At 36.5% G+C, this 27608-nt stretch overlaps 1 protein-coding gene across 1 annotated transcript in view; it reads left to right on the top strand.

Annotated features, from left to right (window-relative positions):
• The window catches only part of TTN (titin), a 274200-nt gene that overhangs the window by 105540 nt on the left and 141052 nt on the right, over nucleotides 1-27608 (top strand). Inside the window, 42 exon segments of the mRNA XM_047870979.1 lie at nucleotides 228-305; nucleotides 408-434; nucleotides 895-954; nucleotides 1246-1329; nucleotides 2954-3022; nucleotides 4009-4056; nucleotides 5169-5573; nucleotides 6010-6069; nucleotides 6479-6556; nucleotides 6718-6795; nucleotides 7397-7483; nucleotides 7719-7799; nucleotides 8775-8858; nucleotides 9255-9338; nucleotides 11348-11431; nucleotides 11659-11739; nucleotides 11884-11964; nucleotides 12134-12217; nucleotides 12466-12567; nucleotides 12985-13101; nucleotides 15129-15209; nucleotides 15619-15696; nucleotides 15912-15995; nucleotides 16156-16239; nucleotides 16535-16618; nucleotides 16844-16927; nucleotides 17881-17961; nucleotides 18251-18466; nucleotides 19759-19836; nucleotides 20041-20115; nucleotides 20320-20412; nucleotides 21161-21238; nucleotides 21427-21585; nucleotides 21798-21881; nucleotides 22054-22131; nucleotides 22603-22686; nucleotides 22932-23015; nucleotides 23205-23288; nucleotides 23496-23795; nucleotides 25725-25799; nucleotides 26573-26647; nucleotides 27300-27392. Of these exon segments, the coding sequence (XP_047726935.1) occupies nucleotides 228-305; nucleotides 408-434; nucleotides 895-954; nucleotides 1246-1329; nucleotides 2954-3022; nucleotides 4009-4056; nucleotides 5169-5573; nucleotides 6010-6069; nucleotides 6479-6556; nucleotides 6718-6795; nucleotides 7397-7483; nucleotides 7719-7799; nucleotides 8775-8858; nucleotides 9255-9338; nucleotides 11348-11431; nucleotides 11659-11739; nucleotides 11884-11964; nucleotides 12134-12217; nucleotides 12466-12567; nucleotides 12985-13101; nucleotides 15129-15209; nucleotides 15619-15696; nucleotides 15912-15995; nucleotides 16156-16239; nucleotides 16535-16618; nucleotides 16844-16927; nucleotides 17881-17961; nucleotides 18251-18466; nucleotides 19759-19836; nucleotides 20041-20115; nucleotides 20320-20412; nucleotides 21161-21238; nucleotides 21427-21585; nucleotides 21798-21881; nucleotides 22054-22131; nucleotides 22603-22686; nucleotides 22932-23015; nucleotides 23205-23288; nucleotides 23496-23795; nucleotides 25725-25799; nucleotides 26573-26647; nucleotides 27300-27392 (4104 nt within the window).

The following is a 27608-nucleotide window of genomic DNA, read 5'->3' on the forward strand; positions in this document are numbered from 1 at the left end:
AATTCAGTTCACAGGGTCCTTGTGAATATATCATTTAAATCTTGTCCGTTTTATATACTTGTACCCAAATTTACACTTACTTTCTGTAATTTTATATAGAATACTACTTAAGGAAAGAGAATTATATATAAATATACATAAATAAATTCAAATTAAATCCTGTATTTAAATAAAGAAGGGTAATTTACAAACACCAGAAAACAAAGTTTGATGATTCTTCTCCTTAGGTGTCTATTCGGTAATTGCTCGACTGGAACCAAGAGGTGAAGCCAGAAGCACAGCAGAACTGTACCTAACAACTAAAGGTCAGAAAACACCACATGAAAGTCACACTGCAATCTTTGAAACAAAGAAGACTGCCCAGATGATTCTAAATACAAAAATGTCATTTTTTTTTTCTTTTGCAGAAATCAAACTTGAGATGAAGCCTCCTGGTAAGTTAAAAAAAAAAAAAAGAAAGAAAAGAAAAGAAATCAACCCTTGTTCACCATATATTCAACATAATTTTGTAAATGATAGAAGCCAAACTGAAAAGTCTAAAAATATTTATTTTTTTAGTCCAATATTATTCAGTAAAATTATTTTCAGGAAATAAGATAAATGTTAGGCTTTGTGAGCTTGGGAAATTAGAGATAATAAGGTCTCATTTAGCTGGTATCTAGGATCATGACAAAATTGTGTGGCCATAGAACAAAACCAGTTTTCACAGGGAATCAACCTGCCTATGTGGTTACTTACAAAAGAATTCTAATATCTCTCTATATTAGATTCTATATACAGGTGTCTGTAGATTAGATTCTGCTGTTGGAAATGCCTGACAAACACATCTTAGTTGTCTAATAAATATGTGTTGTTTCAATCCCTCGATGCTGATCATTAAATGTTCCTTTTCAGATATTCCTGACTCCAGGGTTCCAATCCCAACCATGCCTATCAGAGCAGTCCCTCCAGAAGGTAAGACCCAACACCACGACCCCTGGGCTTGCAGCAACAATTTTCTACCATTAGGAAATTAGCGATGCCAAACCACAGCAGAAAGCCAGAACACATCATATTCTTCACTGTATATTTAAAAATCAAAGCAGAAGAGTAGTAACAATTATAAATACATGCTATTTTTATTTTCTATGGTTGATTAATTTATATATTACACCTTTGAGTACTGAAAGTAATGAATCAGACTTTTCATTATACTTCACACCAAATAAAAAACCAAACCATGATGATGGCATTTCTTTTCTTCAGAAATCCCTCCTACGGTTGTTCCTCCTATTCCTCTGTTGCTACCAACACCTGAAGAAAAGAAACCACCAGCAAAACGCATTGAAGGTATTTTATGTTATCTACCTAAATGTCAAAGTATATAGTTAATTATTGCAGACCTGGAAAATGTTGTCAAATGCAACATGTTGGCCCTCTAGTGGTCAACAGGTTGAATTGCCTTTCAAAATGTAAATTATTTACTTTCAATACTTTAAATATGTGTAAGACAGACATATGATTAAAACTATGAAAATAACCATCAAACCAAATGCAATGCTTGATATTAAAATATTTTATCTTAATGGAATCACTTAAACATTAATGGCAAATTGATTTCATGTTTCTTATTATATATGTATATATATGTACAATATATTATATATAGTATATGTATATATATATGTATATGTATATATACACGTGTATACGTGTGTGTGTGTACATATATATATATATATATATATATATATATATATATAATGGAATTAATTTCTAGTGAAGTTCCTGAGGATAACCCATACTAGTTTATGGTCATGTTGCAAATTATAGTTTGTATTTTTTTCTCAATTACAATGTTAACGCCTTTTTAAAATTTGCTGTTTTGTTACAAAAATATGACTTAGAACATCTTTGATATATTCAATTTCTTTTTTCCTTAGCTAAGGAATGAGTTAACCGATAAAGAGCTCTTGAGTATGTCAGGGAATTTCCCTTTTCAAATACTTCAATAGACAAATTATGCTATTTGTCCCCCAAGCTATTCAACTAAATCAGTCAGCAGACTTCCTGGGACTTTCTAGAGTTCTGAAAGTTGAGAATTGCTGTCAGAATTCTCGCATCAGGAAAAAAATCTGCATGTCAAAACCAGATATTTCCATAGTCAGATTTTTGTGTAGCAGTTTCCAGCGTTTGGCATGCTAGTCCCCTAATATCTGCTACCATTGGTGTCAAGAGGTTGAGCTAGTTTTCAGCCAGCCTCAGGGAAACTATAGTAGACAAACAAAAAATGAAAAACTCCCAGTTTTGTGACGAATCCATCTCAATAACAAAAGCATTTTTATAACTTATATGAATAGTTAAGTGTATTTCATCTACTTCTGAGAGCAAAGAAGAACAAGAATTAAAAATCATAAATTAAATTTCCATTTACATGTGTTGTCAGGAATAATAATCATATCTAAATGAATGAGTCTTGGAATGATACTGTCAACATGGCTAAGTTTGACCACCCACTAAAATACGAGACCTTATTTTAAAAGTTAAAAACTGTGTTATTCATGAATATCAAAAGCTGTAATCAAGTTATGAGTAAGGGCCATGATCAAAGTATAATGTCAGCAACAACAAAGAATACTACTACAGTATCATAGATAGGACTTTTAATTTTACTAATTCACTTGTTCTTCTTTCTGACAAATTTAAAGTGCTCTTATCTAAGTGAAACAAAGTGAAAATGTGGACCTTTTCTATTTATGGTATCACAGGTTCATGGGCTCGGTGTTTTGAAAACTTGAACTGTAGACAGGCATAAAATCACCCTACATATTCTATCTCCATCCAAAAAACATTTTCTGCATTCTAGCACAAGACCTTTCTTAAACAAGGTATCTTGCAATAATGTTGCAAGATCTCATTACCATCAAAGCCTGGAAACATTTCACTTGTTTACCTCTGACATTCTTTTTTTTAGTGACCAAAAAAGCTGTGAAGAAAGATGCCAAAAAAGTTGTTGCAAAGCCCAAAGAAGAGGCACCTACAGGTATTATAATTAATTAATCAAAATTGAATGTTACTGCTTTTCTCCTGGTTAACAATTTTTAATGCCAAATAGTGGAGGCTGAGGAAGGTAAGAGTTTGAATTCACAAAATGGAACCTCTGCCTTCCCTCACTCACGCCCTCTTCTTGATTGAACTCAGTCCTCACTTTCTTTTCGTCAACGTTCTACTTTCTCCTTTTTTTCTTCCCCGTCCACCTGTGCCTGTGTCTGTCCATGGCACACAGCGGTAGCACCAGAGCTCTTGTTATCTCTGGATGGCACCTCCAGTCCCATGGCTGCTCTGGAGTAGGTTGTACCAATAGAAGGCCAAGGACTGGTGCTAATTTCAGTGGCTGTTCCAGCCCAACTCACAACCCTTCCTGGCTCATCTTGCTGCCAGTCCCTGAAGAAAAATAAAACACTTTTTGAAGGAGGATCAATTCAGTTACTTCCATTTGTACCAAATCCTGGAAGTGTTTTAGGAGGGAGACTAGATAACTAAATTGAAGCAAATAGTTTTACCTATTTAACCAAGATTAGAGTAAGGAAGTCCTCCTGAAGGAAGGAGAGTCCAGGAGCACAAGGCACCATTCCCAGAGATGTTTCCCTGAGTGACCATTTGTGAAACATTATGGTATAAGAGGAAGCTCAAAAAGTGTGGATATTTTCTCAACTTCATAGTTAACTACTGAAAAAATGAAACACGCCTTATTTTCTGGCATTAGACTTATTGAATAGTCTCTTCATGTTTCATGTTCATTGAAATTGTTTTAAATCGACCTAAACTAGAACCAGAGTTCAGTCTTTCCCCATTTTTGTTAATATGGCATTGCCTAGCAATTCTGGTGGGCTAAATTTGGAAGTTATAAAGGCATTTAGTCTAGTAGTCACAGATAGTACAAATGACTAACAAAGCGCAGAGGATTGGTAAACATTAAATAATGCATGATCTAAAGATAAACGTATTTTCTATTCTTTTAAATTCCAGAGGTTGCCAAGAAGCCCCTGCCTCCTACTGCCTTAATTCCAGCAAAAGGTAAATGAAACGATATTGTTAAATATTTTTATTTACTCCTGAGATTTGCATCTCTGCTCTGGATTCTTTTTTTTTTTTTTTTTTTTTCAACGTTTATTTATTTTTGGGACAGAGAGAGACAGAGCATGAACGGGGGAGGGGCAGAGAGAGAGGGAGACACAGAATCGGAAACAGGCTCCAGGCTCTGAGCCATCAGCCCAGAGCCCGGCGCAGGGCTCGAACTCACGGACCGCAAGATCGTGACCTGGCTGAAGTCGGACGCTTAACCGACTGCGCCACCCAGGCGCCCCTGGATTCTTTTTTTAAATATGAGGCTTCTAGTTGATCATAAAGTTGTGGCATCTCCTCTGCCATATTCAAATTAGTACTAGAAATGACGATTTCCTATTGCTCCAATCCCAGAAAGGGAATCAGAGGCGACGTTGATGCAGGCAGCCTCAGTGGAAACAGCAGTGGTGAGGGGTGGAAAGGGAGGCAGCATCCTTATTGTTTTAGTTGTAGTTAACACAAGTACTAAGGATCACGTAAACAATGTTAGCCTTCATTTTTTTTAAGCTGTTGTTATAAAAACAACTATTTGACTTGGTTACATAATTTTAAGTATCATCTTTACAAAACTGATAAGAGAGTCATATTCAACTATCAGAAATGTAGCTTTAAAATTAGAAATGTTTCTGAAAGAATAATTATAAACTTAAATAGAAGTTAACATTAAATATAAATTCCATTAAATGATCAAATGTTAAAATATCCTTGTGGGAAACCAGGGGCTTCGCAAACTGGAGGTCCTTTAGAACAATGGAGGGTGTGTCCATTTGATATTTACTGAATGCTGTTTTGTTCACACTGGAAAAATCCTCAAATTAAGAGTAGAGTGCATCTTGATACTCTTTATTGTGTTCCATAGTCAACAAAAATTTAAATGGATTCAACACACAGAAAATATGACAAATTATCGACATAACGCTGAGATCCAAACACTGATATTGTTTGACAACAGGCTTTGGTTTATGAAGTAATTGGATATGGATATAATTATGGATAATGGATATAATTAATATGCTAATATTGTCATTTGATGTATCATTCATTCATTCATTCATTCATTTTAGCTCCTGAAATTATCGATGTATCCTCCAAGGCGGAAGAAGTGAAGATAAAAACCATAACCAGAAAGAAAGAGGTTCAGAAAGAAAAAGAAGCTGTGTATGAGAAAAAGCGTGCCGTCTATGAGGAGAAGAGAGTTTTCATTGAATCTTTGGAAGAACCTTACGACGAACTAGAAGTGGAACCATACACGGAGCCATTTGAAGAACCTTATTATGAAGAACCAGATGAAGATTATGAGGAGACCAAGGTAGAAGCTAAAAGGGAGGTTCATGAGGAATGGGAAGAAGATTTCGAGGAAGGCCAGGAATACTATGAAAGGGAAGAAGGTTATGACGAAGGGGAGGAAGAGTGGGAAGAAACTTACCAAGAGAAAGAAGTAATTCAAGTGCAAAAGGAGGTTTACGAAGGTATGTATCAACTGGGCGCCTTTTGTTCTCCTTCTTCTCAGTTCCTCATATTTTCAATGTTGTTACCCTGATCTGTAATGGATATGAAATCAATGAAATGATCATTTAGGTCTTAAGGTTAGAAATTTTTAGAAACTTAATCTTTAAGTTTCTGTAATTATTTTCAGGCTTTGACATTATAAGCGGAAACATTCAGTCCTATTACTGAATTACAAGTGCTATTTTCTAATGCAGAAATTCAGGGTTTACTCCCACTACCTTGCTGCATCTCTGCTTGATCCTGCTTCGAAATCCAGCTGCAAGAGATCGTGTTTCCAATAACGATCCCAAACACAATACTTTCCATGATTATATATTCTGATTTCCTTTGCAATTGATACAAACTACTAGAACTCACCTATTTAAGCATCCCTTCTTATTCCTGTTTTTGTTAAAGAATCCCGTGAGAGAAAAGTTCCAGCAAAAGTGCCTGAAAAGAAAGCACCGCCTCCAAAAGGTATGTAATTGGAATTATTTAAGTAGATCAGAGCATCAACATCATTATCATGGCTTGTTTGGCAAAGATGTATAAACCACCAGTTCAATCCAATAGGCACAACTTCTTCTCTAAGCTTTATTGTATCAACGAATTTTTTTCCTAAGAATATCTAATTTATTTAATGCAAAATTTAAAAAGATAATAAAGAGATTATTATGATAAATATTTTTAAAAATAACCAAAATATTTGAAGTACAGGACCTTGTACTTAAAGTTCAGAGTACCAAACTTGTTTCTTTCTTTAAAATTATATACATATTATATATGCATGTAAACATATATACATACATATATGGATACATAGGGAGAAAGAGAGAATTTTAATAGAAATTCTAAAAGTACTGCAATTTCTTTAAAATGCTTGCAGTTATAAAGAAGCCAGTAGTTGAAAAAATTGAAAAGACTTCTCGAAGAATGGAGGAGGAGAAAGTTCAAGTTACCAAAGGTATTATGATTTAAAACATTTCTAGTACCATGTACACACGTCGTCTGTTTACTGATGTATGTTCCCGTGTTAGTTATTTATATAATCATCTAAAGTATTTTTAAATTTTGTGCAAAGCCATATTCTTCACAATACAAATATATCTGTACATATTTTTTAAGTACCCGAAGTTTCAAAGAAGATTGTTCCACAAAAACCTTCTCGGACTCCAGTGCAGGAAGAAGTAATTGAAGTGAAAGGTATACATCTTTGTCTTTCCAGCTACAAGTTTTAAACATTTTTATTTATGTCTATGGATATGTGTACATATATTACTAAACAATTCACAAACCTGAAACTACCAACATGAAGACATGTTTATACAATATATATTTTATGTCGAGTTGCACATAATGCATAACTTAAGGACATAATAACATTCCCTTTGTTTCTAATTTTGCTTTAAAATTACATAATTTTTTTTAATCTAAGGAAGGCTTTGTTTAATGAATAGTCTTCTAACTTTACTATGCAATGCATCCCATTGCATATAATATTCCCCATCCTCTTGTTCATGTGAAGAAACCGTAATGGATTTGGAAAAGCACCACATTATGTGTGAAGAAGTTGTGTCTATTTGATTCCCACTTAATAATGTTTGGTAAAGGCTGCATGGGTTGTTTGTCCTTATATATCAAAACATGATTTGTTTTCTTGTCAATACTGACTTTATTCTCAAGCTCTCATATTAACCCATTCGTTCTGTATCTAAAGACTTACACAGAGTATGTAATCTATGTATTTGATCTGGTATCTTGTCTTAGAAAAACAAATACTAAATGTAAAATGCTCTCTTTGAAGTCCCAGCTGTGCATACAAAGAAGATGGTTATTTCAGAAGAAGAGATGTTCTTTGCTTCTCACACAGAGGAGGAAGTGTCAATCACAGGTATAAGGCACATTTGAATTTGGGGGCTCAGATGGAAGGGCGTCAGATGAATTTTTATCCCTCTTCTTTTTACCTAACTTGTGATTCCATAGGCATCTCTGTCTCCTTGTAGCTCTCTGTCATCTTTTCATTGCACATTGTCTCTGTTTTAATTCGTATTTCAATATTCTTTGTAAATTATAATTATCTCCCACAATATGGCACACCAGTAATTAAAATGTACATTTTTTTAAAGTCCCTGAGGTACAAAGGAAAACTGTTACTGAAGAGAAAATTCATGTTGCTGTTTCCAAAAAGACTGAGCCTCCACCTAAAGGTATTAGTGATTCCTTCTAAGTTTAAAATCTTTTAAAATTTCCATAGCAGATCCAAGCATCCGGACATGTTAATATTGCATAATGGATTTGGTCACACGGTCAGCAGACCTATGGCCACTGTGTACAATGGACATTACAGGGGGATGGGAGACCATGAGGAGCACACAAGAGAGAGGAATGAGCATAAATGGAAACTCTGTTCTCTGCTTCAGAGACCTTACAATCTAGCGACCAGCTTTTTGGAAATAGAGATTTGATGTCCTGGAGCCAGCTCATGCCAACTCCCCCAGAGCTGATGGTTAAGTTTCAGGGATGCTGCGACCCAGTGTGCACTACCTCCATGACTGAAAGTTAAACTATATGAACTTACAATTAAACAAATTATATTAAAAACCATGATCATAGTTAAAACTCTCTGCTTCCACTTTTACTGCACTTTATTATTATTATCTCTGTCTCTGAGGTTGTTTCCATCTATTGTGCCTACGTAGTCGAAGTACTGGATTGCGGTGGGCAACTGCACATCTCTTCCCAACTCCATGACAATGTCACCATGCTCAGTAGCCAGGGAGGGAGTGTTTACACCATCACAGAAATTGGAAAATGGCAGCTGCTACAAATTAGGGCTCCCCTTCCCCCACACCCCCTCCCCAAATCGTTACATATTTAGGATACAAAAACTATTTAAGATAATCTAATGCAATCATTATAATGCAGTCACTTTGTACATGTAAAGTTTCTAAGACTGGCATCTGGGGCACTTTCTAGGAAAGTGGAGGCTCCTGCAGTCCAGTTGAAGGTGACTAACAGCCACATTTTCAGTTCCCTTCACACTCGTTTCTCACGTAGAAGTTTCTTGCATTCGTTTGTCATAAAAGAGAAATGTCTACACTTTATTTTAACACTACCTTGCAACCACATATACCTTGTTGTAAAAACACAAGATTTCTCAAAAATGGCACTCTTTTTTAAAGTCCCTGAGCCACCTAAGAAACCAGTCCCAGAAGAAGTGGTTGCTGTTCCCGTTCCTAAAAAGGTGGAGCCCCCACCAGCCAAAGGTAGAATAATATTTTGGGGAAAAAATTTCTCCATGTCTGTCATTTTTTTTTTTTTGTATCTTTTTCTATGGGATCTGTGTATTAACGAAACAGCATCTGTCAACCATTTGTAATGTATTTAGTTCTGTGTATGTTTATTTCATTAATTGTGGTAATGTATTATACGAGTATCAGTAACATTTAGACCATACTAACTGGGTCTTTGTTTCATGGAATGTATGTAGTGTCTCTATGGTACTGATTTATTTAGCATACATTTCTACCACAAGTAGAGCATGTTTAATTACTTCCTAAATTCTTACACTCTTACTGAGGATTTATGCTTTAGTATAATCTTAAATGTCTCAGAAGGAGACTCGAATTCTCAACATTGTTTCAACAATGGTATCTTTAAAGTTCCTGAAGTTCCCAAGAAACCTGTGCCAGAGGAGAAAAAGCCCGTTCCTGTACCCAAAAAGGAACCTGCTGCTCCCCCAAAAGGTACACCAGAACTGATCATGGGGCAACCCTTTGCCTCAAATGCCAGTCTTTTGTTTTATGTGGTCTTCAACCGCATGCTATGCTGTCTTAGTATTTTGTGTCTTTTAGATGCCCCTCGTGTTTTTCATTTGCTTACCACCTTCCAGGGCTGTACTCTTGGCATGCATTATTTATGACACTGAACATCCCAAAGACATCACCAAAGTGTTCTTAAAAGAAGTAACTATGTCAAACTGCTGTCTTAAATTTTTAATATCTTTCCTGTCTCAGAGAAAGAAGAAATTTAGTGAAACTTGTATTCAGCAGGCGTGTTTGGAAGAAAAACTCTTTCACCCCTTATATATGGGATGTTTTTCTTAATACAAAACACTTCCATGAGTTATAATGAGAGACAAAGAGTAGCAACCTTCTGACGATGTTTGGCAGAACTGAATATTAACTAGACAAAGATTGTACAATGCTGCTAGTAACTGTCAGTCTTCTGAAAAGTCCATAGTGGTGAGTCTAGAATAGTGGGAAACATTGTTTTTCGACATGTACTTTCACCGTGTTTCCCGACTTTAATTGAATGTCAGTATTTGCCATAAATGTTACGATTATCTATTACCTAGTCAGAGGCCTTTTGGTCTAGGTATGTTTGGATTCGATGTGCTAATCCTTTACTTTGCTTTTGAATTTGGTTTGTTTTGTGGGGGTGGGTGCTGGTATAAGACAGACTTTATGGATGCAGTGAAACTACAGACTGCACACATCTGGTCTGTTACAGAGAGATTCAGCAAGAATTCAGTAGCATCCAATTTAGGCTTACTGAAATCATCATGTTCCCATTTTGCCTGACTTCCATTGTCCAGTTTCTTCCTGAATCAAATCTGTTTCTCCTCTTTCTCAAACTCTTGACTGTTTCAGAATTCTGGGTCTTTTTTTTTTTTAATCGAATGATTTGTAAAATGATTTCTGATTATCTAATCATTAAAATATAATGAGTATATGAAGATAAAATATATTAAAAGATCATATTACTAAAACCAATACTCATACCAAAGCCACTTGATCACTCCTGAAGGAGACACAGAGACATGTCTCACCATTGAAATAAATACACATAGTAACATATATAGATATGCATAAACACCCATATATAGGTAATATATACAGACAGAAATGTGTATCTGTATAATTACATCGAGATGTTACAAATGCAAGTAGAGAAGTGCAGGAGTTCACAAAAACTGCTATCCTGTTTGAAATGGAAACAATTATTGCTGGTAATGCATCCTGTTAAAATAAAATACATCTGCTGGTTAAAAATTCCACACCATCAACACTTAGATAAACTAAACTGTTGTTAACCTTTTTGGGTCAGAGATCCTTTTGAAAACAATGAAGCCTCTTAGAGAAAAGAATATATGCACATACCCACAAAATTTCACACACAGAGCTCCCAAAGCCATTGACACATGGATATCAGATGGAGAAGCCAATTTACTCTAGAATGAGTGTTTCCTGATTTTTCAACACACTACGGTTGCATCAAAAACAAACAAAATCAGAAGAGAGATGGGAGAAAAATGCTAACATGTAGATACAATTATTCTAAATATGTCTTAGTCTAAGATAGTCCTAGATAAATTAACTCCATTGTCATTATGGATTCCATTTCTCCATACAAAACATCACGACACTTTGCTATATTCTATATCTACACACTATATTGTTTGTGTAGTCACTGGTTTGTTTTATCAAAAGCATACCGATATGTAAATAAGTTATGTACATATCTTTTTGTGTATATAACTCACTTTTAATTGCTTGAATGCTTCTGTAACGCTACTTGTGGCATTTATCACATCATGACCTTTGTAACATTATAGTCTAATTTTCTGTGTTATTTTGCCAATACATCGAAACTCTATAACATTAATTAACTACTAAAGATTTGTGTATGTGCCTATGTCCATTCATAAAAGGGGTATATGTCTGAACTAATGTTCTGTTTAAAAAACTTTAAGTCCCAGAGGTGCCAAAGAAACCGGTCCCTGAAGAAAAGATTCCTGTTCCTGTCGCAAAGAAAAAGGAAGTTCCACCAGCTAAAGGTACAGTGTCTTGCGTGGTAAAGGAGCCCTATTTTTATGTCTTGAGTACAAAACACTTTTGTGTTTCCTTATGTGTTGAGTTACTTTAATTCAAAATGAGTGTTTTATGGTGTGAGTAATAATTCAACAGAAGTGCCTGTCCACCTGCCTACTCTTTTACAAAATAGCTGTAAATTAGCTACTTGGGAAAATATAAATTCATTTCTAAAAATTCATGTCTTTTCAAGTTCCTGAAGTACAGAAGAGGGTTGTCACAGAAGAAAAAATAACCATTGTTACTCAAAGAGAAGAATCTCCACCACCAGCAGGTACTTAATTCCATCTTCATAAATAACCTTGTCTTTCCTTGAGGCTTCTTTAATTGCATGTCTTCTTTCATGGGCATGCCAATTCTGTGTTGCTCATTTATTTTGCCGTTCTGGGAATTTTAAAATCAAATACTATTCTTTAAGTGCCAGAAATACCAAAGAAGAAAGTTCCTGAAGAAAAAAGACCCGTTCCTCAAAAAGAGGAAGAAGTTCCACCACCAAAAGGTATCGCCTCTCTCTCTTTCCAAGAACCATCTTACATAATATTATGTGACAAGGCAAATGATAGTTTTGTTAGTTCTGTGATATTGAGTGCATTGTGGGTGTATATCTGTGTTTGGGGTTGGCCTTCGGTGAGATGACTCTGAGGTTCTAAAAGTACATGTTTCTAAAGTGCCAGCTCTACGTAAGAAACCCGTCCCTGAAGAAAAAGTTCCTGTGCCAGTTCCTGTCGCTAAGAAAGCTCCTCCTCCCCGAGGTAGGATTTGACAAAAATCTTTTAGCTTGTGAATTCTTCCTTTGTTCCATCACGTGTCTTTCTGCGTGACCCTCTGTCTCTCTTCTGATTGAATTGTTATGTGTATATCCTTGTGATATGTTACGTAACTTGTTTTCCCATTGTGTTAGTGAGAACGGTATATTGTGTATTTATTACCCAAACTCCTAGGGAGAGAAAATTATTAAGATTCTTAAAATTTAAACTTCAACTTTAATGCTTTTTTAAAGCTGAAGTTTCTAAGAAAACTGTGGTAGAAGAAAAAAGATTTGCTGCCGAAGAAAAACTATCTGTTGCAGTTCCTCAAAGAGTGGAAGTCATGCGACATGAAGGTATATAATCAGAAGTGAGGGGGGAAATGGGTGTGTGTGTTTCCTCAATGTCCTTCTTTCCAGATGTGACTGTTTACCTTACAAGTTGTCCTTATCGGTGTCTACATGCCATAGCTTTCTGAGACTGAGTCTTTTGTGTCTGCATTGGTCCTAAATCATTCCAAGACAGTGAATGGGGTGCTGAAAATGTGATAATTGTCCAAAGTGGCCACACTTGGACATCATCTGAATGTTCTTCTCAGTCTTGGGCTGTACTGTTCTCTTATCTTAAATCAGCTCTCACTTCCATGTAATGAGGGAAGCACTATGAAGCCATGCCCTCAGCAGAGAGAAGAACCATTATCTATCTGTAGGGAACATACGGCTATTACCAGTATTTCAGGAGACTAAATTTAAATTAAATATTATCTTTTAAAATATCTGCAGAGGAGGAGTGGAGTTATTCAGCAGAAGAGGAAAGAGTGTCCGTTTCAGTTTATAGAGAAGAGGAAAGAGAGGAGGAGGAGGAGGAAGTGGAAGTTACAGAATATGAAGGTAAACAATGCCCTGATCCAGAGATGATCTGGAGTCTTGATGGGCTGTTTTCTTTCACAGATTGTTTCTCAGATTAATGAAAGTGACACAAATTCAGTGAGCATCTGTGGGCCTCATTAGATGTATCTGTTGATCAAAACGCAAGATTCAGGAGCAGGACTTAGAGTAAACATCCAATGTATTTCTTGTCCATCCTCTCTTACTTGGCTATAGGTAAGGGGGAGAGAAAAGGCTTCATATTTATAGGTTACTCATGGTGCACGTATCGCCATACACATGTATCCTTTCAGTAGACAGGACTCAATTTCAGCACGGTGGGCTAGCATAAACTTCACCTGGTAGTCTAATGTCTAAAACATGGGTAACATAAAGCAGTGTTGATAGCACAACTCACAGTTTTTAAATGAATAAGAAATTGTGTTATTATATTCCAGAAGTCAAGGCCATGTTTGATAGTGAAGCACTGAACACATAGGCTTTTCTTATATTTCATGTGTGGAGAAAACAATGATGTAATATCTTTGATTGAATTAACTATTCAGATGTCCCCATACCTATAATGCTAGTTCTCTATTGCTTCATAAGGATTGAACAATAAGCTTTATTTCAGTCCTTTTCAATGAGTAAGATACCACTAGGTTTACTGTTAAAGTGCAGCACCCTGGCTGAAGCTATATATCTGAAAGAACTTCCTTGAGAAAGTTCCGACATAGCTCTGCTTTAAAGAAAAATCAGTAAGCTCTGTAACAAATTGACCCTTTTTCTAATAAAAAGATAAATAGAATTCTATATGTAGATGCCCTTGAGAGTGCATTTCTGGCTAATAAATGTGCCCCACTTCTTATATAAAATTCCCAGGGGCAATCATAACAGAATGGCTTGGAGCAGAGCAAGACGGGACATGAGTCCCAAGAGGAAGCCCACCGGTTCTGTTGTGCTTCCTGGGAAAGGCCATGGTGTTGGGTGTAAGTCAGGAATCTAATAGATCAAAGAGGGTCCCATCCCTTTTAGACATGTTTGGGAAACCAAACATAACATGTGTATAAAGAAAGCTCTCGGGGCGCCTGGGTGGCTGAGTCGGTTAAGCGGCTGACTTCGGCTCAGGTCATGATCTCGCGGTCCGTGAGTTCGAGCCCCACGTCGGGCTCTGTGCTGACAGCTCAGAGCCTGGAGCCTGTTTCAGATTCTGTGTCTCCCTCTCTCTGACCCTCCCCCATTCATGCTCTATCTCTGTCTCAAAAATAAATAAACGTTAAAAAAAAAAAAAGTAAGTTCTCACTGCATGAATCTGATTTCAACTTTTGACAGTACACATTATAAATCTCTTTCTGTATATGGACTAGTTAAAAAGAGAGATGTTCTATGATGTTCTTAAGTTTTCATTAAGCCTGGAAGATTTAGGGAGAGGATGGGTAGTCTGTTAAGTTGGCTTTTAGTGTAAAGAGATGTGTCTATAACTAGATTCTATTCTATAATTAATACTATACACATAGATTCAAAAATCATATGAAGACACCTGTCTCTTCTACCATACCTGTCCCCACAAAGATGGAAAAAAATACACCACCCAGTTTCCAAGTCCTCAGTAGGTTTTTCATATGTAATACAGGCTTTTTTATAAACCCATTTATGATTCCTCAAGTGTATGTTTCTGCCCTGAAGCCTTCAAACCTAGAGTGCTCTGTTATTTTTGAAACCTATCTTCAAATGCTTGTGTTCTTATTAATTTAGCCACTAGGATTGTTTTTTATGTCGTGTACTTGTCCTGTTCTTCCTGTGAATACAAGCATTATTATCTTTATGATACACTTGAAAATTAAATTATTGAAACTTATTTTTCACATGCTTCATTGAGGCACATGCTTTGACTAAAATGCACTTCTTTGGGTATCTTAAATGGGAACAATCGGGGGTCTGGCACGTGTTAAACTTTTTATTATTTTAATTGCTCTTTGAAGTAATAAATTATAGCTGAAGTTAAACTTGAAAAGCACTACAACTTTTCTTTAAAACTGATGTCTTTAAAGTGATGGAAGAGCCTGAGGAATATGTCGTGGAAGAAAAGATGCACATTATTTCTAAGAGAGTGGAGGCCGAACCTGCCGAAGGTACACCGACTCTTGTGTTAATTTGAGCCCCACGTGTGTTTGGCTTGTCCCATTCTTTATGTCCTCTTGTGGTTAGTTTATCACTTGCATTGCAAGTATTGATAGCCATCACGTCTAAGTAAAAAGATTCCATATATTTTTATCGAAAAGAAATCTGGGGGCACCTGGGTGGCTCAGTCACTTAAGCACCTGACTGTTGGTTTCAGCTCAGGTCATGATCTCATGGTTTGTGAGACTGAGCCCCACATTGGGCTCTGCACTGACAGCACAGAGTCTGCTCGGATTCTCTGTCTCCCTCTCTCTTTGCACCTCCCCATTTGTGTGCTCTCTCTCTTTCAAAAATAAATAAACAGTTTAAAAAAAAAGGAATCTGGGCATTTCTACACGTGTATTTTGTAATCTTTTCAAGTGCTTGAGAAGCATGAGAAGAAGATTGTGCTGAAACCGAAAATTCCTGCTAAGGTAGAGGAGCCTCCACCAGCTGAAGGTATAGTTCTCTCTCAAAGAATATGATACCCTTTGCTTTAATAGCTATAAAGCCTCTGAGGACTGCCTGAATTTTGTCCTCACACGTGTATCAACATCTTTGCTGATTCAGTCATTAATGTTTGTGTGTACGTATGGTCTTTACAAAAAGCGAAGCCCCACATGTCACTTTATCTGTAATGCAAACTGATGTTCTTAAACCTCATCTTTCTAAAGTTCCTGAGGCACCTAAGAAAACTGTGCCAGAAAAGAAAATCCCTGCTGCAGTTCCTAAAAAGGAAAAGGTGCCACCAGCTAAAGGTATATTGGCTTTATTTTATTCTTTCTTGCACAATGTCTGTCTTTTTCATCGTAAACTGGTACATTCTTCAGATTTGTGTAACACTAACAAGAAAACGTGTGCCTGTGTTTAAGATTTTCCACGTTGTGTGCTTGATTGTGTTGCTTGATATCTTTTAAGTGCCAGAAGAGCCAAAGAAGCCAGTTCCAGAAAAAAGGGTTCCTCCCAAAGTGGTTAAGAAAGAAGAACCTCCCCCAACCAAAGGTAAATGAAATTCTCCAGCACAAAAACAAGAACCGTGTCTTGTCTTTTCATCCTCTCGCTGCTGACCTTGGCTCACACCTTGTGTGTGGGGGGGTTACTGGTGTATGTCGGAGGCAGTGGTGTATTATTGCCTTATCTATGGGTGGAGTATTAACCTGTTGTGACGTTTATTGGTGTGTGTGTTGTGAATTGTCATAGTCTAAAATCACAGTACTTTCTGGCCAATACAAAAAAAAAAAAAAAATCCACGTTAAGTAAGTAATTTAACTCCCAAATCCTAAAATTATCTTTCAAGTGACTGAGAGGCACGTGGAAATTACTCAGGAAGAAAAAGTTCACGTTGCTGTGACTAAAAAAGAAGAGCCTCCAAGAGCAAGAGGTACATGAGACCTTTCAATACACAGAATATTGTATTTAATCTATTCTCTTTACCAAATGCACTGGGTATATGGGTGTTGTTCGTTGTTCTTGTTGCTCTAGTTGTTTTGTATGTTTGAAATAACGCAAATGTCAAGTCTTTTATGTTTGAGTTACTATTCTCTGACTGACTTTTGGAGGTTTGAATGAGGGAAACAAGTCTTTAAAGTGAAATCTGTCTTTAAAGTTCCCGCGGAGCCCAAGAGAGCTGTTCCAGAAGAAAAAATTCCAAAACTCAAACCTAAAAGAGAGGAGGAACCACCAGCAAAAGGTACACCAACTTTTTTCAAAACTCGAAAGAAGCATGTAGGTACTGAAGTTAACCTAGAGGAATTGGGATCTTTAGAGAAAACAATCTGAATACTTTATTATAAAGTAAGTCGTATGCACACGCTATATCCTGTCACTTCAAAACTCAACATTTCTGATACCAGAAAATACTCTCTTCCTTCTTTTCCGCAAAAGTGCAAAGCTCCCCCAAACGTGTACTTTCCCTCAAAATGGACTCGTCTTCTAATATGTTATTGTCTGTATACTAAACTCATCTGCCGAAATGATTGTGTTGTGTGGCAGTCTTTGACAAAACTTCAAATTTTTTAAAGCCTGGATTTTCTACATGGTGCCAGTGGAGCTTATTGAGAACACTTTAGAATTCAGGTGGGTGGCTCAGTCGGTTAAGTGTCCGACTTCAGCCCAGGTCACGATCTCACAGTCCGTGAGTTCGAGCCCCGCATCGGGCTCTGGGCTGATGGCTCAGAGCCTGGAGCCTGCTTCGGATTCTGTGTCTCCCTCTCTCTCTGCCCCTCCCCCGTTCATGCTCTGTCTCTCTCTGTCTCAAAAATAAATAAACATTAAAAAATTAAAAAAAAAAAGAATTCAGGCGAAGACACTACTTATGTGACTCAAGCTTCTGCCTAATGCTTGTTCACTAGTCATTGTTTATGCTGGCTGGGTGTCTTTTTGAAGTCTCTTATAAACACTCCCTGACCTTCTTAAAGGCATTCAATATCTTTGAAACATTAAGCAGGTTAGGAAAAAGTATTCCTTTGTATCATAGACCATGTTTATTTCCCACTCTATTGATTTTTTCTTGCCATGTGAATGAGAAATAATGACGAGCATGATGATGGTTGTCTTTGTCTGTGATGGTTCATACACAGTAGCTCTTAACATGTACATATTCAAAATCCTGTAATTCACTTTTAATAATTACTCTTTTTAAAGTCACTGAAATCAGAAAAAGAGCTGTTAAAGAAGAAAAGGTATCCGTTGAAGTTCCAAAAAGAGAAGCTCCTCCCGTGAAAGGTATGTTGAGCTTTGACTAAATAAAAAACTATACAGTTTTTTGCCTGCTACTTCCTAATTTGACTCCCACCTTTACTGGCTTATGTTGACTTATGGCAGGACATCTAACATTTGTAATCATAGAGAGAAAAATGTACATTCTTTAATACCTTGAGGAAGAAAGGACAGTCAGGGTCTCCCATAACCAGTGCATGAATCCATCACATAAGAATGAAATCAAAGTGCATCGTCACTATCACTCCTAAATGGGCTTGAAGTAAAATGCTGCCTGTTGTCAATATTATTCTAGAAGTAACTGTAACTGAAGAGAAAGAATGGTCTTACACTCAAGAAGAAGAAACCGTTTCGGTAGAACGGGAAGAGGAATATGAAGAATATGAGGAATATGATTATAAAGAATTTGAGGAGTATGAGCCAACAGAAGAATATGACCAATATGAAGAATATGAGGAACGTGAATTTGAGCATTATGAAGAGTATAAAGAGCATGAAGAATATGTCACAGGTATGAGCAAAACTGCACACCTGACACCACATTAAATACTTTCAGATTCCATTAGAACGGGATAGAAGTTTGGATGCCCAAAGACATTTGCAAAGAATTTTACTTCATTTGACAAATTCAGGACTTTTTGGTTCTTCGGTAACTTTTAGAAAAAAATCTCCATAAATCTTAAGGTTACTATTCAACTTTGGTTCTGAGACTAACCTATTTCCCCCTCAGTTTTGCTTAGACGCAAAATAGCAAATGTCCCTAAGTTTCTTTCTCAAAAGGGCTAAGAGTTTATCTGCAAGGGCCCATGATCATTGTAATACATGATCAGAAATTTCTGAACATCTTATTCTAAAATGTGTTATTATCGAGTGAAATAGTCTTTTGAAAAATGTATTTTCCATGAGTCAAAAATATTTGTAAAAAAAATGTTTTCTATTTGATGTAAAACTCAAAAGATGGGTTCGCATCATCAAAACTTGACAAGTGAAATAAGTCATACAGAGAAAGACAGGTACCATATGTTTTCACTCTTAGGTGGATCCTGAGAAACTTAAGACCATGGGGGGGGGGGAGGGGGGAAGGAAAAAAAAGTTAGAGAGGGAGGGAGCCAAACCATAAGAGACTCTTAAAAACTGAGAACAAACTGAGGGTTGATGGGGGGTGGGTGATGGGTATTGAGGAGGGCACCTGTTGGGATAAGCACTGGGTGTTGTATGGAAACCAATTTGACAATAAATTTCATATTAAAAAAAAAACTTGACAAGACTGCTTCAGAAGTAAAGACAGAGGAGGCTAACACAAGCAGTTATGTTATATCTAATGAAGATCAGATTTGTTGAGTATAACTTCAGCTGCAATTTCTTTATTTTACTCAAAGAATTAAGTTCCTACTGGAATGTTGAAATGAATCAATATTATTATTTCATGTACCCAATCTCTGATACTTCATAGCTTAACTTTGAGAACATTCTATGTGGTTGTACAGATAGCATTAAAAGCCAACATTATTTAGAAAGAAGTCTTAACCATGATTTTTTTCTACCTGAAGTGAAATGAAAATGTTAATATGTAAGAGAAAGTTACAGTGGCCTAAGAGCCAGGAGGAAAGGGCACTGTAAGCTGGTTTAGGGCTTTGAGGCCTTAATCTCCTTGAACCTGTGATTCTCATTCAGCTCTAGAGGCTATGGCTACACTGTAAATAAAAGATATATTACTTTAATTCTTTGAGTCCATTTAGGCAGTAGCATGTTTTATTTATGTTCCAAAGTCTAACATTAAATACCCTGTGTGTACTTTTAAAGAACCCGAGAAGCCTCTCCCAGTAAAGCCTGTCCAAGAAGAACCAGTTCCCAAAAAGCCAAAGGCCCCACCAACTAAAGGTACAGTGAGAAAAAATATTATCAGTTCTAAGAGACCCATGTTTCCTACATGTCTGTCATGCTATACACACTTGTTGAAGTGGCAACGTACAAATTGTGTGTGTGTATGGGGGGGCGGTATTATGTTGTACATTGTGTTTCTTTTTGTTCTTACTACTCTTGAGAAATCTGGTTTTTAAATCTGTTAATATTGATATTTTAAAGTGCCGAAGAAACCTGTCCCTGAAGAAAAAGTACCAGTGCCCATTCCCAAGAAACTCAAACCTCCACCACCCAAAGGTACTTTGCAGAGTGATAACTACGAGAAACATCTTTGTTACCTATGTTCTATAAATGTGTCTTACTACCTTGTCTGCTGTTTTTTGTTTTTACTGAATGTGTTGTGGTCCTGATTCTTACATTTCACAGTTTTTGTGTATTTTTTATTTATATGGTATTTGTGTGGTTGGTTTTAATGTTCTTCAATAATTAATGTCTTCAAAGTGCCTGAAGAACCAAAGAAACTTGTTGAGGAAAAAATACACATTTCAGTTACCAAACGTGAAAAAGAGCAGGTGGCTGAGCCAGCTGTTAAAGGTATAATGATTTCCTTCCAAAATTGTGATCTTTTATAATGTCTCTTTTAAAATTAAGGTAGCTATGTTTTGCTTCATTTTGTTTTTGTATGTCTTTTATCATCGGGATTTATTAGATAGAAAAATCTGTCAACATAGGATAAGTAGATAATGTTGCCTATAAAACAAAAAGTTGTTTGGAAATGTATCCTTAGCCTATGATACAACAGCTGTGGCTACAATATATTTAAAATAGAATACTTGGATTTAAAATTGGTAACCATTTGACACATTCCTAACTTATCTAAATTGATATAATGATATAACAGTGTTGACCACGGTTTAATACCTGTTTATTCATTCTAAACTTATTTTAAAGGCTTAAAAACAAAAAATCTAACTCAGTGCCTAGTCCTTTTTTTTTTTCTAAGTATGAAGTAATTTCTCTGCACTTTCAGAAAGCATACTTACCCAGAGGCAAATTTAGCTTTTCAGTAAAGGATGTTTCCTACAAGCAGAGATACCTGAACACTAAACATAATTTCACATCTGGGTTCTGCTACTTCAAACTTACTTGAGTATTTTTGTCCGTTTTTATCCCAGTGAGGTTCAGAAGCATTTCCATGGAACATATAAAGCTTCTTATAGATGAACAGTTTTATATCTATCACATGAAAGACTTGTAAAATTATTCTGTCTGCTTAAAGTCTGACAAAGCAAGCATTGGCTAGGTAGCCTGTTTCTGACAATAAATCTCCTTAAATTTCAAGTGCCCTTGAAGCCCAAGAAAGTTGTCACAGAAGAAAAAGTACTTGTTGCTAAAAAAGAAGTAACAGCACCTGTTAGAGGTACCTAATATTCTTTTTAATGTGTTGTCTTCTTTGTTGTAAAAGTCATGTTCAGTTCTACATGTGAAACTCTTCTCTGGGAAAGATAAAGCCTGATCTTTCTTCTGTTACAAATGGCTATGTTCCTATGTGTCTTAATTTCCTTGAGTAATTGGTAAATGTCAAACCTAAAGATAATATCTTTAAAGTGCCAGAAGTACCCAAAAGACGAGAACCAGAAGAGATTGCCTTTGAAGAGGAAGTTGTCACCCAAGTAGAGGAATATTATGAAGAGGAAGAAGAGTACCTTCATGAAGAAGAGGAACTCATAACTGAAGAAGAAGTGGTACCAGTGATACCGGTCAAAGGTAGATTATGTCTCTTGACAAAGGGATACACAGCAGCATCTCTAGAGTTTAGGTGTCTCATTTGGTCAGACTCTGGGGCTTATTAGCACCGATGACCAATTCTGCTTATTTTAGAAACAGACACTTATGCCGAAGTATGATTTCTGCAGTTACTTTTCACATTTTATATCTTGTATGCAACATTCCCAAAATTCTTAATAATATCTTTAAAGAGCCCGAGATACCCAAGAAACCTGTTCCAGAAGAGAAGAAACCTGTTCCTGTTCCCAAAAAGAAGGAAGCCCCACCAGCAAAAGGTATACCACCATTCATAACATGACCATAGAAAAGCCTTAATCTCCATATGAATATCTTCTGAGTTCACAACTTTGTGTGTGTTGTTCTCTGTTGTTAGAAATGTTAATTGTGCTTTATACAGATGTGTTGTTACTAGTAGTTAGAACTTACCAATAAACAATATCTTTAAAGTGCCTGAGATTCCTAAGAAGCCAGAGGAGAAGGTTCCTGTGCCCATTCCTAAAAAAGAGAAGCCTCCACCAGCTAAAGGTACATCTCTTTATAATCCATCAGTGGGATAATGTAATAATTTATTCACGTAGTATAACTTGACAAAACTTCTTTCCCCATGACAATATTAACAAGACAAGGGCCTCCCAACTGGTCATAAAAGCAGTTTACCATGTATTCATCTCTAAATTTTGCCATCAAAGCATGCTGATGCTAAATGCTTGGCTCTTTGTCTTTAGTGGAAAGTTCTTACTGTAAGGTAAATTCTTATAATACCAAAATGGACAAGATCACCCTTTACCAGGCATTGTGTGTTGTCTTTATCACCAGTCTGTGTTTTCTCAGTGTTCTCTATTTAAATTTTGTTTCTCTCCTTGCCTTTATTTTGTGGCTGTTAGTATTTTCATTCTTAAAGTAAAATTATATGATGCTTCAGTTAAGTCCTAAAATTGTTGGGTCCTTATCGATGGGTGAAGAATTTGACACTAATCCTACTTGATATCTTTAAAGTTCCTGAAGTACCCAAGAAACCTGTACCAGAGGAGAAAGTACCAGTACCGGCTCCTAAAAAGGTGGAAGCTCCACCTGCCAAAGGTACATGAACTTGCAAAATGTTTTTATTTCACATTTGCATATAAGGAAAAATTAACCAGTTCAATTCTATGCTCTTTGGGGATGCAACTGTTTAATATTCCTTCATGGAAAAGAAAAAATTTTATTTTAAAGATAAAATGCTCTTGAAATGCCTTGGTTATAATTTTATTAATCTTTTTTGAGACTATGCTTAAACTCAAAATTTTATGTCATGTAACATTTTTCTCTAAATAATTTCTTTAAAGTGCCAGAAGTGCCCAAGAAGCCTGTGCCTGAGAAGAAGGTGCCAGTTCCTGTACCTAAGAAAGTAGAAGCTCCACCCGCAAAAGGTACATCACTTCATCATTTAAGTGTGGGTTTCAGTTATGTATATTCACATACACCTTCCCCCATAATATTGCATGTTTTAACACCTTGTTGATTAGAAATGTAAAAGTCAGGTATTTGTGATTATTTTCATATTCGTTGCTCCAAAACATAAAAGAACACATTCTTAAAGACAAATAATATTTTTAAAGTGCCAGAGGTGCCCAAGAAGCTCATCCCAGAAGAAAAGAAACCAACACCTGTTCCGAAAAAAGTGGAAGCTCCACCACCCAAAGGTACATTAGTTTCTTACAGAAACAGGGCAAAAAGGAAAACTAACTGGTATTATACTGCCTCACTAATTACAATTAATGCTTAATGACATTGAATTTGAGACAATCGATGCTCTATGATAACAGAATATTTGCTTTTCATGTTATCCCATTGTTATGAATAGTGTACGTAAAAGTGACACTTGTACGATTGAATAAATATCTTTAAAGTGATATCCAAGAAACGCGAGCCAGTTCCAGTTCCTGTAGCTCTACCTCGGGAAGAAGAAGTCCCATTCGAAGAAGAAATTGCTCCTGAAGAGGAAGTTCTACCTGAGGAAGAGGAAGTTCTACCTGAGGAAGAGGAGTTTCTACCTGAGGAAGAAGAAGTCGCTCCTGAAGAAGAAATTGCTCCTGAAGAAGAAGAAGTTCCTCCTGAGGAGGAAGAATTCATACCTGAGGAAGAAGTTGTACCTGAAGAAGAGGAAGTTCTTCCAGAAATTAAACCTAAGGTGCCAGTACCTGCACGAGGTATAGCAACTCTTCTTGGAGTCATCAAGGCCTCTTTTGTGTTGCATTCTGCCTTTCCATCTTTCGTATTCATCTCCAGTCTTATCTATACTACTTCATTCTTTATGTTTTCTACCATCTGAATCTTAGAAAGCGTTCCAGACGTGTGTGCCTTTATTGTTGTGTCTGTCATGTGTGTCTATCGTAAATGATCTGAATGTCTTTTCGGATTTCATGACATGCAATGTTATTTAGTCGTTTGTGGTCTTATTCTCATTTGTCTTTTTGTTATATATATAGTACTGTGCCTGTGATTTTTAATGTCTTAAATGAATGTTTTTAAGTGCCTGAAGTGCCAAAGAAACCTGTACCAGAGAAGAAAGTCCCTGTTCCTGCTCCTAAAAAAATGGAACCTCCACCACCCAAAGGTATACTTCCCCTAAGTGAATGCACATTCTTCATCCATAAACATTTTCATCCAGACAAATTGTGGTGGAATTGGGTTTAGGAAAAATTATATTTATAGAATAGAGTGGCACATTTTTATTTCTAAAAATGTTCAGGAACACTGATATCCACTTTTCACTGGATGCAAAACAGTATTCAAGAACAAAGTTAAAAGAAACTATTGTCCCAGTACTGCCACAGAAGTTCTACCCAGTTGCCTATAATTTTATTAAACATCATAATTTTCTTTCTTTTTAATTTTTTTAATGTTTATTTTTGAGAGAGAGAGAGAGAGAATGAGAATGAGAATGAGCAGGGGAGGGGAGAGTGAGAGGGAGACATGGAATCTGAAGCAGGCTCCAGACTCTGAGCTCACAGCACAGAGCCCTACGTGGGGCTCAAACTCACGAGCCGTGAGATCATGACCTGGGCCAAAGTCAGACGCCTAACTGACTGAGCTACCCAGGCGCCCCAAACATCATAATTTTCATATAGATATTCTGCCAAGCTAAATATGATGAATACATTTTCCTAAGTTTCATCTTTCAGCCATTTATATGAAGTGCCTTTGTAACACCAGGATGAAGATAAAAAAGGATTGAAGTATTTCTCAAAATACTATGGAATAGCTTATGTCTTGTGTTTCATATATATAAATGGTAGCCCAGCAGGTTTTGACTTTAGCCTTGGGTTTGTTCCTTGCTGTATTATTCTGAGCAAGCCTTTTAACCAATCTGAGCCTCGGGTATCTCTCCTTTAAAATGGGGAGACTGGTATCAGTTCTAGCGGGCTCAGATATTATTGTGAGGATAAAATAAAGTAAGGTATGTGAAAGTGCTCTATCACTGAATGAATTATCCAGGTCAGACCATAGTACAGGACAAAGTCCATATAGTTATACCTTAAAGCTCAGTATTTTCTGCAAAAGGTCATGGCATCACTACTTAAAATAAGCATAACCTCTCCACCAGGTTAAATATCATATAAGCAGTGAAATGGTAAAGCTGGTCCTTTATCAAAATTTTTTAATGTTTTAATTTAGTTTTTAGAGAGAGAGAGTGCGAGTGGGGTAGGGGCAGATATAGAGAAGGAGACACAGAATCTGAAGCAGGCTCCGGGCTCTGACCTGTCAGCACAGAGCCTGATGCGGGGCTCGAACTCACAAACGGCAAGATCATGACCTGAGCTGAAGTCCGATGCTAAACCGACTGAGCCACCCAGATACCCCATGCTGGTCCTTTATTAGATTTCAAGAATTCAGAAATACTTTATAGGTAATGATTCAATAAATTACTAGTGAAATTTAGATGGATGAAATGACAGCATCTGTCCTCTGATATTCAAATAGGTTGCTGATCCCTTGTTTAACATTGGGCTCCTGATCTACCCTATATCTCTACCCTGAGCAACTGTTGCATGTGTTCTTTCTGTGTGTGGACTTCTTGTGTTCTCTCTTTTTTGTCCCTCACAATAAATTCTTATCATGAAATGATGTCTTTAAAGTGCCTGAGGTTAAGAAGAAAGTGCCAGAGAAGAAAATGATCATTCCTAAGAAAAAGGAGGCTCCCCCCGCCACAGGTACTGCTACTCCCAAGCAAATTAGACACTGCCACTTCTTTCTATCCGTAAAAGTCCCAGTGTTCTGTTTCAATATCTGTTACTATAAGTTGTATTATTGCTGTGTCTGGTGTCTCTGTGTTTGTGTATCTTAAATTATAAAATCAAATAATATCTTTAAAGTGCCTGTGGTGCCTAAGAAACCTGAACCAGAAAAGAAGGTGCCTCCTCCTGGTCTTAAGAAAGCAGTGGCTCCTCCTGCCAAAGGTACATCTCCCCAAAACAGGAATGTGTTTGTTGTACTGATGTTGAACTGTGATGCTGTCCACACAGGATGTTCAACATAAACGTTTGCTTTGTGTGGTGTGTCATTTGCATTCCCCATTTGTGACTCTGTTGCAACCATGTTTGTGCTATGTCATTTTTCCCTGCTTTGTGTTTGTGTATTTTACGTTGATTCTCTGCATATGTTACTTCTCAAAAATAAAAACACTATCTTTAAAGGGCCTGAAGTAACTAAGAAGCCAGTCCATGAAGTACCTATTGCTCTTTCTAAAAGAGTAGAGGCTCCAGCAATAAACAGTAGAGTATCTCTTTAATGGGCTCTTAGTCTTAAATCACAAACCTCTTTATTTTTGTTTGAATAGCTGATTATGTGAAATCTCAATGTTTCATCTTGTGCATGTGTATTTTGATATTTACTACCTTGTGTTGAAAAATGGGAAACTTGGTCTTTATGCACTCTTCTTTGGTTCTTGCATTCTAAATTCCTAAAACAATCAATATCTTTTAAGTTCCGGATGTACCTAAGAAAGTGGAAGAAAGACAAATCATTCTCCTTGAAGAAGAGGAAGTTCCACCGATTGAAGGTAGATGACTTTCTAAGAAAATAGATATTCCAAGTCATCATTGTCTTATCATTGTTTAATATTTGAAGGAGACAAATGTACATTTCACTTCAGAAAATAAACATATTCAGGCTCTAAAAAATTATTATTTACCTAATAAAAATTGGTCAGGCAAATGAAAATCAACTGACTCTCCTTTCTCACACGCTTAGCCTATTTGTTTGTTTATTTATTTGTTTTCTTTTAATGACACTCTTTGAAAGGAAACTGTATTTTCCATGGGGAATTTTTCATCAAATGATGTGGTTGGCAATAGCAGAATATACCCACCCAAAAGAAATTCCCAGTTAAGCCTGAGTAGTTGGTACAGAAAATCTGACTTATACCGCTAAGTGAATGTTTGCCTTCAAACAAGTCCATCTCCATTAAAAATAATGATAATAATTCTAACTAAATTCTCTTTGATATCCTTTCCAAATATGAAATTCTTGAAAGGGCCTAATGTATTTGAAGACCCCATAGATTTTTTTCAAGGACTAGTGAGTTCTCACGCACTGGAAAAAGATTGAGTTATGAATTACCTATGTTTATGACGACCTCTGTTTTCAGATAGATCATTTTAGTTTAATATTCAAAAAGAATTATTATTTACAAAGTAATAATCTTTTTAAAGTGTATGAGGAACTGGAAGAGCCTATTCTGGAAGAAGAGATCCCAGAAGAACCACCTAGCATAGAAGAGGTTGAGGAGGTGACACCACCTAGAGGTACAGCTTCTCTTGGGAGTTGGACATTTAAAATCTATGGTGTTCCAAATCTTTCCCAGGATATGTCTAAATCTAATATTCCTCAATATACTTTTCTCACATCTTATCAATGATAAATTGAAGATCAATAATTAATAGCATCGAAAGTGTCCCTTCCCCTCCCCCAACTTTTCTACTGCATCAACGATACGATTCTTGGGTTATTAGCCCTTCAAT

This window comes from Prionailurus viverrinus, chromosome C1 (genome assembly GCF_022837055.1).
Source record: "Prionailurus viverrinus isolate Anna chromosome C1, UM_Priviv_1.0, whole genome shotgun sequence".
Taxonomy (NCBI): Eukaryota; Metazoa; Chordata; class Mammalia; order Carnivora; family Felidae; genus Prionailurus; species Prionailurus viverrinus.